Below are 16,533 nucleotides of genomic sequence, written 5' to 3' on the forward strand. Positions count from 1 at the left end.
TTTTTGTTTTTTTTTTTTTTAAATATGTCTTCTATTCAGTGTCTTTAATCTGCACTGAAATGTGTTGTCAATTAGTACAAGTTGACCATCCGTCCATGATTGATCTTATGAGGAGAATAGTGCTCAATATTGATTGAAGCTTTTGATATGTTTATTAATTCGGTGGTCTATTTTAGTGATTGGGGTTGTATTAGTAGTTTGATTGCCTTATTTTACTGCACGTGAGAGACGTTTTATTGTTAGGATTTTTTTTTCATGGGGGCTTTGATAGAAGAGTGTGTTTTTTTCCGAAAATCTGATTTACTTAAAAGCACCATTTTTTTAAGACAACTCCAGTATTGATATTCCTTGTTAAGCAACAAAAAGCATGCATCTCCAAATTGTTTATTTATATTGAAAAAAAAAAAATATATATATATATATATATATTGTATTTTCAAAAAAAATCACAAACGAGTTTTTTTGTTATTAACTCATTCACTGCCATTGACGGCTATAAACGTCAAAAATTCATTTGAACTATTTCTGTTAGTTTAACATTTTTCCCACTTTTGTTAACAAGAGTATGAAAACCTAGCCATTTTTTAAATAATAATTAATTAATCTAATAATAATAATAATAAAAAATTAGGAGCGTCAGGCGATTAAAAATTTCTATTGTAATTAATCACATGACTTCAATAGTTAACTCACAATTAATCACACATTTTCTATCTGTTCTAAATGTACCATAATTGTTTTTTCTAGGTTTCCATACTCTTGTTAACAAAAGTGGAAAAAAGTTTTAAGCTAACATGAATAGTTCAAAAGAATTTTTGACGTCTATAGCCGTCAATGGCAGCGAATGAGTTAAAGATTGTTTCAAAATGGAGCAATTATGGAACATTTGCAGTATTGAATATCCTTTATATACTCTGACTATTTCTCCCTCTACCGTATATTTCTGCACACTGCGGAGGACAACTTGAAAACTAGTTGACATTTGTGCACTTCTACTACCGATATAATGAAACACTAGATGTTAACCACTACAATATCCAATGTCACTATATTAGTACTAGCAGCAAGCAGTTGTCAACTATTGCCCAGTTTTGCCTCACTAGCAACACACTCAATAAATCGTGCGCACGATGTCAGACGGTAGCCGGGAAAAAAATTCCCTAAAATTCTGCTAGTGCCCTGAATTGTTTTACTAGCGCGTACAAAGAGTGTACTAGTGCACGGAGCCTCAACTAATGCTCAAGCGGCTTTCCATAAGCAGTTGTGGTATCACATTCATCTCGCTGTGACAGATGCTCAAACATATTAAATCTCACACACACACACACACACAAATGGTAGTGGTGTGTGTGCGCGTGTGTTTGGGGTGTAAGGTGTGCAAATACCGAAGGTGTTAGTACGCCGGCCGCTGTTTGATTTAGCGCTGTGGTTTGTCTCCTAATAACATCAGGCCTCAAGTTTATGGACTCTGCAGTGGGACACCCCCACCTCCACCAAACCTGCCCCCCCAAAACCCTCCATAACCCTTCACGGTTCTTATTACCAGCCCTAATAAATTGTGAATAAGCCCCGAAAAAGTCTGAGAATTCCCCATCCTGTAAGACATCCCGATCCCGTCCCCCCCCCCCGGCCCCTTGAGCACCCCCTCCCCCAAGAAAACACAAATTAATTCCAAAGCCCCTGTAAGCCAACCCTTTGTGGAATGATAAATATTTTCACAGGGAGCTCGCTCGCTCTTCCTCATTTCTTTCACATCTCACTTTGCAAAAGTGACTCGCCGCATCGAATCGGCGTGACTCATTGCTGCTGCGTATCGCGCGTTTTCCCGAGTCGCTATTAGGCGCTTACCTTTGACTTATGAGATCGAGACGGGTAGCAAAAAAGCGGCACGGCGTGAGATATGGAGACGTTTTGCTTACGACAGTCTCGGGCCAGCAAAAAGTTGCTATCTGCGAAGCTTAATGTTTCTTCCTTGACTTGTCTTGAGTGATGAGCGTGGTCATGGAATCAGTTAAGCTCTTAAGTCAAGGCAGGGCTGTAGTCAAGTCCATCTTTATTGAGTCCAAGTCCAGTCCGAGTCACAAAGGTACGAGTCCAAGTCCAGGTGAGATAGGGCTGCTCAATTTTAAAGAAAATATGAATCATTAATAATTTGGTTATAATTGAAATCATGATTAGGACAATCATTCGTTTCTTGGCGCAAAACAAGAAAATGTAAAAAATATTAAGGCAAATAACTTTCTTTGAAACACTATAATTATGTAAGTTTCTTTTGGACCAAACAAGATTTATTCAATTCGTTATTTTACAATAAAAAAAAATGAAAATTTATACATTTAAACAACTGAAATTTTTTTATAATAATCATTTTTTTGTTTGTTTTTTATTATGCCCATTTTGTAATTGCGGAGAGTAATAATTGAAATTGTAATTGAATTTCGATTAATTGCAAAGCCCTAAAATCAGAGCAAGAGTGAAGCTTAAAACAGAAAAATTTCACAACCACAAAATTAGAGAAATTTGCTCTCCAAAACGTAGTAAAACATTCAAACATTAAGTATGGCCATTGTCCCAAAAACGTATTTACATGTTTAATATATATATATATATATATATATATATATATATATATATATATTTTTTTTTTTTCTATGCTAGAACATACAGAAGGCTTTGATGCACCCGCTGACCTGAAGAGGTCGCTTAAAGCAATGGTAGTTATTACAAAAAAACGGCCAGCTGGTGGCAGCAGAGTATAAGAGATCAACCAGAGGGGCCATGTTGCAACAAGCTCTTTTCCCCAGTGTTTTCAACCGGTTTGTGAATAATGATGAAACTTAGCTATATTCTAATGTGAATTGCTGCAAAACGGAAACAGGGAGAAATATACCTTTTTCTTTTCCTGATGAAAGAAGAGACTCTAATCTTTCTTTTGGTAGCGCTCCGTGTTTTTATAGCAGAAGAACACAATATTCTGTGGGCCTTGCAAAATCAGTTAAAATCCTATAAAACAGCCGGGAGTGAAGGGGGTTGCTTCAGTGAAAGTGGCTGGGAGTGAATGATTTAAATGCCTCTTAAAGAATCCTGGTGGGCGGCTGCTTACCTTATTTTGTGCTGTTGCAAATGTCGAACAAACGTGCTGCCATATGTGTCAGAAAAATTGTCTTCTTTATAGAGAATCTGCAGGTTGCTTCATGTTTGTTAGTTTTTTCGAAGATGTCGTTGTGCCAAATGCCAGTTCTGGTTGGTAAAAGCACATTTTGACATGACTGAAAGAAGAAGACCAATCAGATGGCTTCCTGCCTGGTAGCCATTGTTAGCGGGTGGCCATTTTGGTCATCTCCAAAACTTGATTTCAAGTTTCTTTTAAATTCCAGAACTAAAAACATAGCTGGACTTGGTTGAGTCGATGAAAATATTTAGCGAAATCCTGTGGTTTTGGAACACTTCTCTTCCATGTAGTGCATAGAGAGCAATTCCCAACATAGCCCGGGTGTTAAAGAACCGTTCACAGACGCTCCGACAGCTCCGGCTTTAAGCGTGTGAAACGCGTCGTAAAGAGATCCGATGTCAGCCACAGCGAACTTTGATTCATGTCTTGTATTAAAGTAAGCAGGGTTGATTCTGTAAAAGTGGTCAATGATACACAGCCATTGGAGTTAAGATAATATTTGGGGAAAGCGTGATGGGTGCTGCTGGTTTTTTTAATTCTGCAGCCGTTTCTCAGTTCCCCGTGGGCAGCGTCGCTAGGCACTTGTTACCTCTGCCAAGGAGTCAATATTAAAGGTGTGGATAGTTTGTTAGCAGGATTATACGCACAAAATCATTTCCACCAAATTTCCAACAGATTGTATTTTCTGTGAAATATTAACCATCTCTGTTTCAGTAAAAGCAAACAGGTGTTCAGAATATATCGCTCTACTATAATCATCAGATTAACTCATTCACTGCCATTGACAGCTATAGACTTAAAAAAAAAAAGAAAAAAGATTTTAACTATTTCTATTAGTTTAACATTTTTTTCCCTATTTTTGTTAAAATTAGTATGAACATCTAGAATTTATTTTTGGTACATTTAAACAGGTATAAAATTTGTGATTAATCGTGAGTTAACTAGTGAAGTCATGCAATTAATTACAATTGCAAATTTTAATCGCCTGATGCCCCTAATTTTTTATAATCTTTTCTTTTAATTAAAAAAAAAGAAGTTTTTTGTTTAATTTTTAATAATCTGTTTTTTTAAAGAAAAGATTATTCAAAATTAATGGCGCCAGGTGATTATTTTTTTAAAATCGTAATTAATCGCAAGATATCACTATTTAAATTATGATTAATCACAAATTTCATATCTGTTCTAATACAATAAAAAAAGTCTAGGTTTTCATATTCTTGTTAACAAAAGTGGGAACAAATCTTAAACTAATAGAAATAGTTCAAATGAATTTTTGACGTCTAAAGCCGTCAATGGCAGTGAATGAGTTAATCTCAGCCAATCAACGAAATAATACAACCACGTAATAAAAAAAAAAAAAAAATGGAATGCCCACTTGTGGAAAACTCATATACTCTAGAAAACACAAAATTAAAGTTAACCCAAAACATAGCTGTATTAAGAAAGGTTAAAGAATCACTTTATAAGAACGCTTTGCTCTTGTATAACTTTCATATCTGACGTATTGCATTGAAGTGTGGTGGTGATATGGGGACCTAAACCCAATTTTTATACAATTAAACAGAGGTGGCAAATCCAGGTCCAGAAAGTAAAAACCCTGCCACAGTTTGACTTAAGCCCCAGATGCTAGCTAGCTAGCTCCCTAGCTAGCTCCCATGGTGCTCGTTTACCTGCTAGGGAGCTAGCTAGCTAGCATCAGGGGCTAAAGTCAAACTGTGACAGGGTTTTTACTTTCTAGATCTGGATTTGCCACCTCTGCAATGAAAATCCTTAAATTATAATAAATTGGTGGAATACAACGGCCTTAAAATAATGTATTAAGCTCAACACCAGATTTCAGATGTCCCGTATAACAGCACATGCTTTGACGTTGACAAAACAAGTAAACCTCTGAAAATTGATTGCGAAATAAGCACCTTGGGAATGTTGCCACCACCAACATGGCTGCCGCAGCACATGGCGTATCTGTTTTGTGTTCATGTCTTTGCTGCTAACAGCAATAGACAACAGACAACAACAGCAGGAAAAGAACGTGTGTGTGTGGTTCAGTACCGCCAACAAGCTTGAAGATTTAAGAGCCATAAAACATAATGAAGTCCAAAAAGTGTCAAACTCATTTCTTCCTTCCTAATCGCTATACTCAAAAGGGATTTGCCATTTGCATACAATGGACTGTATTGTAAAAAAAAATATTAAAATAGTTTAAAAAAATGTTACAAGATACTGTATCATGCTGCTTTAAAAAAAAGAGTATTTATTTAAAAAGTGGAATGTTGACAAACAGTGCTGTCATCAGACAACAGCTGTCCCTCCGATCTGTGACGCCACACACGTAGCAGCACCGCCTTTCCTAACACCCCCCCCTTCCCCACACACACACACACACATGCACACATACACAGATAATAATCTTTACTTTCCACTGAAATGTAAGAAGAGGCTGCGGCCGCGGCACTATTTTGTTAGCTGTCTGAATTTTGCTTCAGCGTTTTTCCACCGTTTTTCCAACTTGGATTTTATAGCCTCTCCCTTATGCATACAGTATACGCACGTATAATTATCAAATGTTGCTACAGCATTTTTCTCTGGTGATAAATTATTGGGAAACTTTATGTGTGATATCGTGTGCATAAAAGTAATTCCAATTTGATTTCTTAATGGGTCAGTACTTTACAGCTCCTCTAGGCGGTGCTCTTCAAATGAACGCGCATCAATTCGAAGTATAGAAAAATATAAGTTGCATTTAAAATACAAATGATATTTGGTGTTATTGATTTTATCACATTTTGTTGATCAGGAAAATTGATGAATCAATTCATTGTTGAGGATTATTCTGTACTATGTAGAAAATGTAAACATACTGTATTATTTTAGAACAACTAAAGCTTTTTCACATTATTATTATTTTAAGCTATTTAATAAACAAAGGATTTTCTTAATTAATAGTATAATATCCCCCTTTTTTTTACCTTACTGTCATGATTTGAATAATTTAATTTTCTTATGTTCATTTTGCTTCAACATTCAAAAATGACTTAGGCAATTATGCTGTGATTTTTAAAAAAAAAATTTATTCTATCATTATTAATTTGGAAAAAAAAAACATTTTATATGATCCGATCCGATCGACCTGATTCCGATCTGATTGATCTTGTGTAAAACAACGTGGATTTGCTTTGTGTGTGAACGGTTCTGCACAAATTACTGTAACTTGCATTGCCTATAATTATGGAGGACCAAAACTGCCCAAATTAAAAAAAATAAATAAATAAATGAGGAAATAAATAAATAAAAACGGCTATAAAAAATATAATTAAAAAATTTAATATACATGGAAATAGAAATAACTATCTCTCTCTCTCTCTCTCTCTCTCTATATATATATATATATATATATATATATATATATCCCTAAATAAATGAAAACAAGTAAAAATCAATAATAAAAAACCGAGATTCCAAAAAATTTAAATAAATGTCGAAATAAAATTTAAAAAAATATATTAGTCAAATTAAATATCAATCAATAAATAAAGACGCTCTGCTCTCACATTTATTTATTTCATTTAGTCATTAATTTCTTTTTAATTTTGTCAGTTTTTGTCCTCCATACCTCAGACATCATTCATAAGGATGCAAAGAGATAAAGCAGGAGCATTTTCAAATAAAGAGCTTGCTTTAGTGGGTGCGGGGTGCGGCGCGAGTTAGTCAAGTGGAAATGTGGGTGCGGGGAGGCCACCATGTCGGTGAGCTAAAGTTACACGGGGGTGTGCAGCAGGTTCACCCCCTCGCCAAAGATTTATTGGATGCGGCCCGAGTTGGAGCGTCTTTCCGAGCGCCTCGGCATCTGTCGTGCGTGGCGCTGAAAGAAAAGGCATTAGCGAGGCCGCTCGAGGAAAAAGTGGCGAGATTTGTCGCCCCTCCAGCTGGTTGCTCAAGTTTTCCCTCATTGTGGATTCTTGTCAACAAACTCGGTGGCTGACACACTGCCAGAAAGTTGCAGCCACTGGAATTGGATCATTTAGTCGATTTTCGACCATATTTGTCGCTGTTATTTGTTAATAAGCGACTTCAGTTTTATTTCGCATTTCTTGAAAAGTCAAATAAAAATGGGTGGATGGAAACCCACCCACTGACAGCTTGGAACGTGAAAAACTCACAAGTTAGGGCACTCGTAAGTCAAGGTACCACTGAAGCGCGTAACATTGTTGTATTGTCGGCCCTTGTTCTTTGTCTTTTCCTTTATCGGGCAAATAAAGAAAGTCTTTGTGCATGCTAGTGAACGCACGCACGCACCAACGCAGCCCCACCCTGGGGGCAGCGCGGAGGCCTCCAGGTGGGCTTCCATATGGCACCAGCACGGCCCGCCGGGTTCACCTTGTCAGGCCGCTGATGGAGACGCTTCATTAAAAAAGGTCAAAGTATCGCAGGGGTCACCGATGCGTGTAGCCATTTGGAGAGGAGGCGCGCACACACACACACACACACACACACACACACACGGTGACACTGTAAACACAGTAAAAGCTGAATGAAGAATTACTCCCCGCGGCAGACATGGCTGACTAAAATGATTAACTTGAGCTGAGCAGTGGAATAGTTTAAAAATAAGTCTGTGATTGACAGGCGATCAGACAGCTGGGAACGGCTCCAGCATATAAACAATACACTTTTTTCAACATTTCGGCTACGTTTGCACGGCAAGTGACAAAAGCAGATGGGCCGGAAATCTTGTCATATGTCATATCAGTTGTCACCACGGAAATTAACTCAAATGCCATTTATCCCCAAAAAATACTATTTAGGTTTTAATAAAGAAAATAGTACTGTATTGTACAAAAACATGCTAAAACATCATACAAAAATGTAAAAAACATAAAATAAAATCAGTTTTATGAAGTTAAATTAAGCCAAAAGCCACACTTTTTTTTTTAGGATTTGCTTGTTTGTGTACTGTATACCTTTAAGGGGCGTGGCCTAGTGTCAGGCTCAGCCCTGCGCTATTCTCCTTGCTAGTGTTTTCATTTTGTGTTTGTGTTTTTGTGTGTTTTCCCCCGCTCAATAAACGGCTGGCAGTGCATCAGTGCCTGTGGCTCTCCTTGCCCACTTGCCAGGGCATCACCGGTGCCTTAATTACGCCATTCTTTTCTTTCAATTTACTCAAGTTTAACTCTTTGACTCTTTAACTCTTCCAAAAACGTTAAATAACGTTTAGTAAAATCCTATGGAGGAGTGCCAAAGACGTTAAAAGACGTTTGTTTCAAAACAGAGGTGAAACTAAACATTTTCTATTGTTGATTACTGAAAAACGGAATAAGGTAGAAACAAACTTTTTTTTTCTGATGAAAGATGATAGTCCAATCTTTCATTTGGTAGTATGTGTGTTTCCATAGTCCAAACACATAATTTTCTATGGACCTTGAAAGATCAGTCAAAATGCTTAAAATCGGCTGGCACCCACTGCATCCCTTTTCTGAAAACGTCTGGCAGTCAAAGAGTTAAAATGACTCAAATATGGGTTCGTAACTCAAAGCAAACAACAGCCCATGACAAGAAAAAAAAAAGAAAGAAAAAAAATTCAACCTTTGCGGATTACTGAGAATCGAAACATGATGGGAAAAAGAACACACAATTGTTAGCAATTATTTTTTGGTATTATACTAGCTTGAGAATAGAATGTTTTGTATGTATGTAATATGTAAACTGTACCCTCCAAAAGTATTAGAAAAAAACTTAAAATATATATATATATTGTACATTTTATTATACATTTAGAACAGATGTAAAATTGTGATTAATCGCGAGTTAACTATTGAAGTGATGGAATTAATTACAATTAAAAATTTTAATCGCTTAATGTATATACATTCTGCCTTGTAAACACCCCATCCTAGCACAATCATGTGACATGTGGCAAAAAGAAATCGCCGTATAGGAAGCGGCGGTTGAACAGAAGCGTGAGTTTCAGGTGAAGCATTGCGGGACTTGACCTTGTGACCCCTGGTGACCCCCATGCGACCTCCACTCCACCTCGCCGCGGCCCTGCTGGGTTTGTTTTAGCTTCAGTTTCATCCACAACTCCGCTGAGCTTCCACTCATCCTGACTCGGGTGTATCCGCCGTTCCCATGGTTTCTCGCAGGACTCGCCCTTAAGCAGGAAGTGCCTTCGGTATCACACACACACAACTTTTGTGTGTGTGTGTTGCAAAGGGATGCAACTGATGTCAAGAGGTTTCTGAGCAGACGTCCCTTTCACTTTGAATGTCTGGGAAGTGGAACCTTCCCAGGATTATTCTTGAGTGGGACGACATGAACAGGAATCCTTGGTTGACAGAAATTTCCCGCTTAAACACGGTTCTCAAATTCACCTTTTCATGTTTCTTTTTCTGTTACTGAAAAATTCACCTTGCATTTTTATCTGTATTCTTTCATTCTCAATTTTTCTTGCCCATATGTGACATGCATCAGAACAGATTTTTTTCAGATTTGTTTTTGCAAATCTGACCTATTCCTTATGGAGGACCAAAACTGCCAAAATTAAAAATAAATAATAATAAATAAATTACTAAATGAATAAAAGTAAAACTAAAAATGGATAAAAAAAATATGTCATTATGTTAAAAAAAAAATACCAAAAAAAAAAAAGATATGCAAACAAATCAAAATAAATGTCAAAATAAACACAAAAATAAATGTATAAATAGAATTAAATATCAATCAATGAATTAAAACGCTCTGCTCTCACATTTATTTATTTCATGCTGCAGACGCTGTGTCAGGTGGAAATGTTATTCAAATGAGGGGGCGGTCCTAAGCGTGTCTTGGGTTGGCTCTCCATGCAAGCCGGCGAGACTTCCTTGTTCGCCAACCCCGCTCACTCTAGGCAGTTTGCAACGGCGGAGCCCAACCCATATATTTATAGATTTTTTTTATTTTTTGAATCTCTTTTTTTTTTTTTTTTAACTTTTATTTATTTGTTTAGGAATAATTATGGGATATATATATATATATATAATGTTTTTATTTCCATCTATATTATTATTATTTATTTTTTTATTGTATTTTTTCTATCCATTTTTATTTTATCTTTTATTTATTTATTTTGTCATTTATTTATTTTTTATTTTGGCAGTTTTGGTCCTCCATAATTTTTCTTATGTATGCCGATATAAATCAGATATCATAAAAAACTGAGCAAATTGAAACATTTCTATCAGCTCAAGCTCTCAGTAAATCATTCATCAAATGTTTGTATCTAAACTAAGAAAACAATAGTACATCGCGGCACAACTCACGTGACTGGTAATTTTCAAATTCCAGTGCTGCTATTTTGGATGTGGATTGCAGGTTTAAATATAGCATTTCCCCCTTCAAGTGAATTTATTTCTCGTAAGTGACGCAGATAGCTTTGCCCGTGCAGGTATTTTGCACCTTCGAGCAACAGCTCGGCACCAAGACAATCAACAACTCGTGCTACTCGTAACTGATTGTGTGATGAGCCTACCGGTCGTACACATTGTTATTCACGTACTGGCGTTGTGTGCTTTCTGTTTTGTTTCGTCGTCGCTACAGGAGAGCTGAGGACACGACAGAACCCGACTGGATCCGTGCTAACAGGAGAAAAAGCCGACCGGGCTCTCACTTCAGAAACAGGTGAGCTCTCTCTCACATGACAAGTTGGAGGTTGCATCGTTTTGTCTGGTAATGCACAGCAGAACCATTGGACTGTTCTTACCTTTGTCACAATGGTACAAAAAAAGTACATTATGAGAGTAGAAGGGCACAATTTTGATTTGACCACCCATTGGTGAGCCACACTGACCCTACATTTTTATTTCTATTTTATGATTATGAAAGAGGCAACACATAACTTTAAGACAGAATAAATGTCTTTCATTAATATTCAAAAGGTGCCCTAATTTTTTGATGGATAATTTCCCTAACCAGCCATTCTTTAATACGATTTTATCATAATGCTTGAAAAATTTACGTTCAGGAAATAATTTTTTTACAAACTTACAAATTTTACTTAGTGGCATTATTTAGTTTATATTTATTTGTTTATTTATTTCTGTATTTGTATTATTGAATACATCGGAACCCCCCTCAGATTCTCAACTAATGAGATTTCTATTATTTTTATTTTATAAATTATAGAGGACAACATTTTCAAATAATTGCTTAGTTATTATTCTAAGTTTTGTACATATGTGTGTGTTGTGGTGGAATTGTTTGTATTTAGGGGTTCCCAGCATGCCCCCCAAAAGTCACTTAGTAGCACCCCTGGAAAATTGGAAAAATGTACTCCCCAACACAAATTTGATAAACTTGTCCCACATGAAAAAGGACACATAAAAAAGTGCAAGAGGAGGTTGAACAATTTGTTTGGAGGCAGACAAATGTAAGGATCAGACTTGAGCAAAGTTCTAGAATTTGCAAAGCTTCTTTTAAATGTGGGCGAAGCACGGTGGCAAAGTTTGATGGTCATTTTGAGGCGACGCCGATTCATTACTTGCCACTACAGTATCTTTGCCTTCCTTCGTCTCCAGGCTCATTTTATGGGGGACGGCATCATGGCGGCGTACGGACAGACGCAGTACAGCCCCACCCTCCAAGCTGCCGGACCCTACACCCCTTACACGCATCACACGCAAGGTTACAGCGTGCCGTCCTACAGTGAGTAACTTGCCCCTTGATTTTCACTGATTCCTTTTAATGTCCGAGTGTGGGGAATATTGATTTTCAAATCCAGTAATCTACCCTCCATGGCAGGATTTATGCTTCAGAAAGGGCTGGACTGGGATTAAAAAATAAATAAATATCGGCCCGGGCATTTTTGTCTTCGACTAGCCCTCATAATTAGTGGAGCGCAAACGACTAGTGAATATGTTTGTGTTATTTCAAGGAATGTATTTTATTATTATTCCGACCTGTGTGTGATTTGACAGCTATACTTCCATTTTATAAATAAAATAAAAAATAAAATAAAAATTTAATAAATTGGCAAAATAAAATAGAAATAATAATAAATAAATCATTTAAATATTTGGAACTTCCTGGAGAAAAAAAAATGGTGCAACATCCTGAAGAATTTACCCCTAAGTGTATTATTGTACGCGTTTATTTATTTCATTTATTTATGGAAATGTGCACAAACTGAGAACTATTGTGCTGATGATATGTTTTTCACCATTTCAGTTTTCCCGATTATTTTTTGGGGGCTACGGCTAAAAAGGTGCCAGTGACTCATTTGTGACTCAAAAAAAAACAAAAAACGTGAGCGCCTTTATTAGCATCAGTGGTTAACCGGCGCAATTGTAAATTACTCACTGTAGTTATTTTTACTACTCAACTCAACTCTACTTATGTAGCGCTTTCACAACAGCTGCAGCTATAACAAAGCACTTTACAGAACACATGACATGAAACATTAACAATAGGCAAGTTGCTACCACCACAGCGTGCTGTATGCTAGCTAGATGGTGAGCCTGTTAGCTGGTGGCTAGCTAGCGCCTCTCATCGTAGCATGGGAAGCCCAGAGACGACCCAGCAGGATATATTCCAGCCACCGGAGAGTTTTTAAGCAGATATATTTTCACAGCTCAAGCATGAAGGCATGTTTAGATATAAAAAAAAAAAAAGTTGCTAAATATAAGTAGCATCCATTTTTGCGGTGTGTGGTTTCACACATTCTTTGAAGATGGCTACAGCTTTTTGTTTTTCACTATTCTCAAGCCCCATTTTTCAATACTTATTGATTGCTCATTCAAATTGGCAGGTTGGTTAACAACACGTGTCTCTGCGGTGTGTGAAATGTTCCCACCGTTTTTATTTTCACTGTACAGGGACTATAATGTGGAAATGCAGTCTTCTGAATTGCCTTCAGTACTCAACAGGAAGTCATCAAGATCTCTTTTTATGTTTGTGTGTGTACAGACATTAAGACAGAGGAAGGCCTGAGCCACTCGCCAAGCCAGACGGGGCTTTTGGGTTACTCCAACTTCAGCAGCGCCCCCGCCAGTCAGAGCCTTTACGGCTACTCGCACGCACACGGTGAGCCCCGTCAACCTCGCTCGTCTCAACATGGCCTTCTGATTGGTTTTACGTTTGTGAAATGTGTTTTTAGCAGCAAAATCTACACGTTTTCATCCATCTTTGGGGGCGGCCATTTTGCCACTTGCTGTCAACAGTTTTGCCGAGGGCTCACCAATCACGGCTCACCTGTTTTCTTAGCTTGGTCATGTGACGCTCGCAAGCTGAGCCGCGATTGGTCGTCACCTGAGCGCTGAGCAACTGTGATGTCATTTAGGCAAGTGGCAAAATGGCCGCCCCCGAGATGGATAAAATTCATATTCTTGAACATATTATTGTAAAGAATTTTTGTGGGTTGACTTCCTCTTTGACTGTTTGCGTGTTTGTTGTCATTAAGCAGTTGTTTCCCAAATTTTGCTTAACGAGTCTCGTCTCAATTTACTTACAAATTGACTTTCAAGTGTGAAATGTGGGCCTGTTTGGTTGAACACAAAGATTTAATTTTGTTGTATGAATGGCGGAAGATTAACTTTTGTTTCGGACCACAATTTGTGTAATATTTAGGGTTGAAATGATCAATATAGAAATGGAAAGAAAACAAACTCTTTTGTTTTGCACATCCTCATTTAACGGGATGTTTTCAGAATGAACCAATCACATTCAAGCTCAAGTTAAATGGGAGGCAGCACACACCTGCTGCCATTTAAAGTGTCTCTGATTAACTCCTAAATAAAGTTCAGATGTTCTAGTAAGCTTTCCCTGACATTTTTGTCGTCACAACTTACAACACAAGCCATGGTCATTGTCAAAAGATATCAGCCAGGAGAATAACAGAACACTATTTAAACGTTAGTATCTATAAGTCACCTTCTTCATTGATGAGACGTGGTGAGGATTCCTTGTTGCATGGAACGAGCCTCCAGGCTGGACGACCTCACGCTGACCAGCCTTGCTTTGGAAAACGCGTCCGTCTCCCTCCTCACCTCTCGTCTCGGTTTGTGTGACCTCCTTCTCCTCGTCCGCCTCGCCTCGCACCCCCACCCCCACACCTGTTCCCCATTAGCTGCGGTCTGGACTCTTGGCGTCAAACGTCTCCACGTCCCCCTCCCGAGCCCACCTCCTCCTTTCTCAGGGTCAACCCACGCCCCCCCCCCCACTTTTCCCGCTCAGGCCAAACAGCACAACAGGCACAGCGAGGACTGAAGGAAAGTGAGAAAACAGACAGATGGGCGGACAGAGAGGGAGACGACTGGATGGAAGGAGTGAGGAAAACAAAAGAGCTGCAAGGGGCTCCAATCAAAATGTCGGCCGCACACGTCCTGGTCGCCAAGACTTTGAAAGCAGCGTGAAATTGACCTTGTGTGTGACAGGGGGAGAGGTTAAAGTGTGTTTTACGAGGGGCTGAGGGGGTTTAACGACCTCCATGCTATGAATGAGATGCAACAAAAAAGACAAGATGATAGGGAGGCCATAGTGTATATATATATATATATATATATATATATATATGGGTTTTTAATCGTAATTAATCACGACTTCAATAGGCAACTCATAATTAATCGCAAATTTTATATCTGTTCTAAATGTACAATAAAATGTCCAGTAAAATATTTTGTTAATGTTTTCATACTTTTGTTAACATAAAAGTGGAAAAAATGTTAAGCTAAAAGAAATATGGCTGCATCGTTTAGCTATTGATACAGCAATTTCATAATAATTCATAAAATTGAGTTAAAATAAAAATAGATGTACTGTAAAAAAACATGTGATAGTGATTTGTGTTGAGGTGATTTTTCTGCCACTAGATGGCATAATTGCATTTTTAAGACATTGGTGACAACTCAAGTGCATTTTTCTTTCTATCTAATCCTTAACATGAAGTAACCTGTGAAATTCTGCACATTTAAAAAATTGGCAAACGCAACTTGACCCCAGTCTAACAAATATATGCATTATTTTAAAATGTATTACTGTTAAATTTTGTCGTGGACGTGTCTGCTGCATTGCGACTGGAATTCCCCCAGTACAGGCTTTCCAAGTAAGGGGCGGTCATTAATCGCACGTAAAAAGAAAATTGTGGTGTTAAAGGAATATTAAATTAACTAAACGCACTAATTTTGACACCCCTAATACATATACACATACTCAAGATATCACGATACGATACGTATCCCGATACATGGCCTTCAATGTGATACACACCCCAATATTTCACATTACTTTACATTCATTTTATGTACATGTCAAATGTCTACCCAAATTCTATTTTTATTACTCTGTATGACAAAAAGTTTTGTTCTTTTAATCCTAGCTGCGCTTCCGGTTTACCGCCAGTGCCGTGCCAGATATCAGAGATGTGATCAAATAGCTATGTTAGCATCTATGCTAATCTCAGCAGGTCACACCAATGTCGACAAGCTAAATGAACCGTCTAGTGTTACTGTTTAACTTCCAATTTACCTTTCAGGCTAGAAATGTTATTTTTTTATTTTTTTACATCCAAATTTCGCAATCTGCACTCTAGAGCTCTCTTTGCTTTTCATTTTGAGAGAATACACATGTCAGACATTATGCAGGAATGCAAATGTTCCTGTAAACACACACGCCGGCGCAAAGCCTGCAATGCCACCACGTTTGCCTCCCAAAGCAACAAAAGACACCAAACTAAACAAAATGGATGCGTGCCACCTAATAATCAATCACATGGTCGTAAAGCGCCACGCAGACCAAATGTTTGCAGGGTTTCTGAAGTTGTCCTTATGGGACTCGTCTTGTTTTATTTGTTTACGTTTTTTTTTTGTTTTTTTTAAACTAAATCTATTCTGAAGATTGTTGAGTCACCAGGGAGCTTCCAGTAACTCATTCTTTGGTAATAATTCATGAATTATTTTTAAACTGAGAGGCAGGAAACAAACAATGGATTGTAGATCTTAGGGGGGATAGAATTATATGAATACAACTATGAATGAGCTACAAATGCTAACATTAGCCCGATTATCGGTATACGTGAACCCCACTTAAAAAAATCACTTCCAACGAGGATGTTGGCAATCTATTCCCAGGCTTGATGTCCCGCCACGACTTTGTGCTTGCAAAACAAAGCCGGCTGGTGTCACAAATCCGCACGAACGGCTGCCCGCTTCCCAAACGAGCTCTCCGTGTGACGTTACACACCTCACATCACAACACGCCAGGGTATGCGCTTCGTTCGCTGGAGCGAAAATGTGGGAATTTTTTTTCCATGTGCGGGGGAGGTGATAAGATTACAAGAGATTCAATCCATCAGACAACCAGGACGGATTTTTCCGGGGGAAATTAGCTCGGAGGAA

The 16,533-nt window shown here is 37.9% G+C and overlaps 1 protein-coding gene across 2 annotated transcripts in view; it reads left to right on the top strand.

The window, feature by feature from the left end:
- eya2 (EYA transcriptional coactivator and phosphatase 2) overlaps positions 1 to 16,533 on the top strand; it is a 68,275-nt gene that overhangs the window by 39,092 nt on the left and 12,650 nt on the right. For both annotated transcript variants that reach the window (XM_077573214.1, XM_077573213.1), the window contains 3 exons: positions 10,745 to 10,825; positions 11,722 to 11,848; positions 13,109 to 13,225. In XM_077573214.1, the coding sequence (XP_077429340.1) occupies positions 11,731 to 11,848; positions 13,109 to 13,225 (235 nt within the window). In that variant the 5' untranslated portion in view covers positions 10,745 to 10,825; positions 11,722 to 11,730. The remainder of the gene's footprint in view (positions 1 to 10,744; positions 10,826 to 11,721; positions 11,849 to 13,108; positions 13,226 to 16,533) is intronic.

The sequence above is a fragment of the Vanacampus margaritifer genome, chromosome 8 (assembly GCF_051991255.1).
Source record: "Vanacampus margaritifer isolate UIUO_Vmar chromosome 8, RoL_Vmar_1.0, whole genome shotgun sequence".
In the NCBI taxonomy this organism is placed as follows: domain Eukaryota; kingdom Metazoa; phylum Chordata; class Actinopteri; order Syngnathiformes; family Syngnathidae; genus Vanacampus; species Vanacampus margaritifer.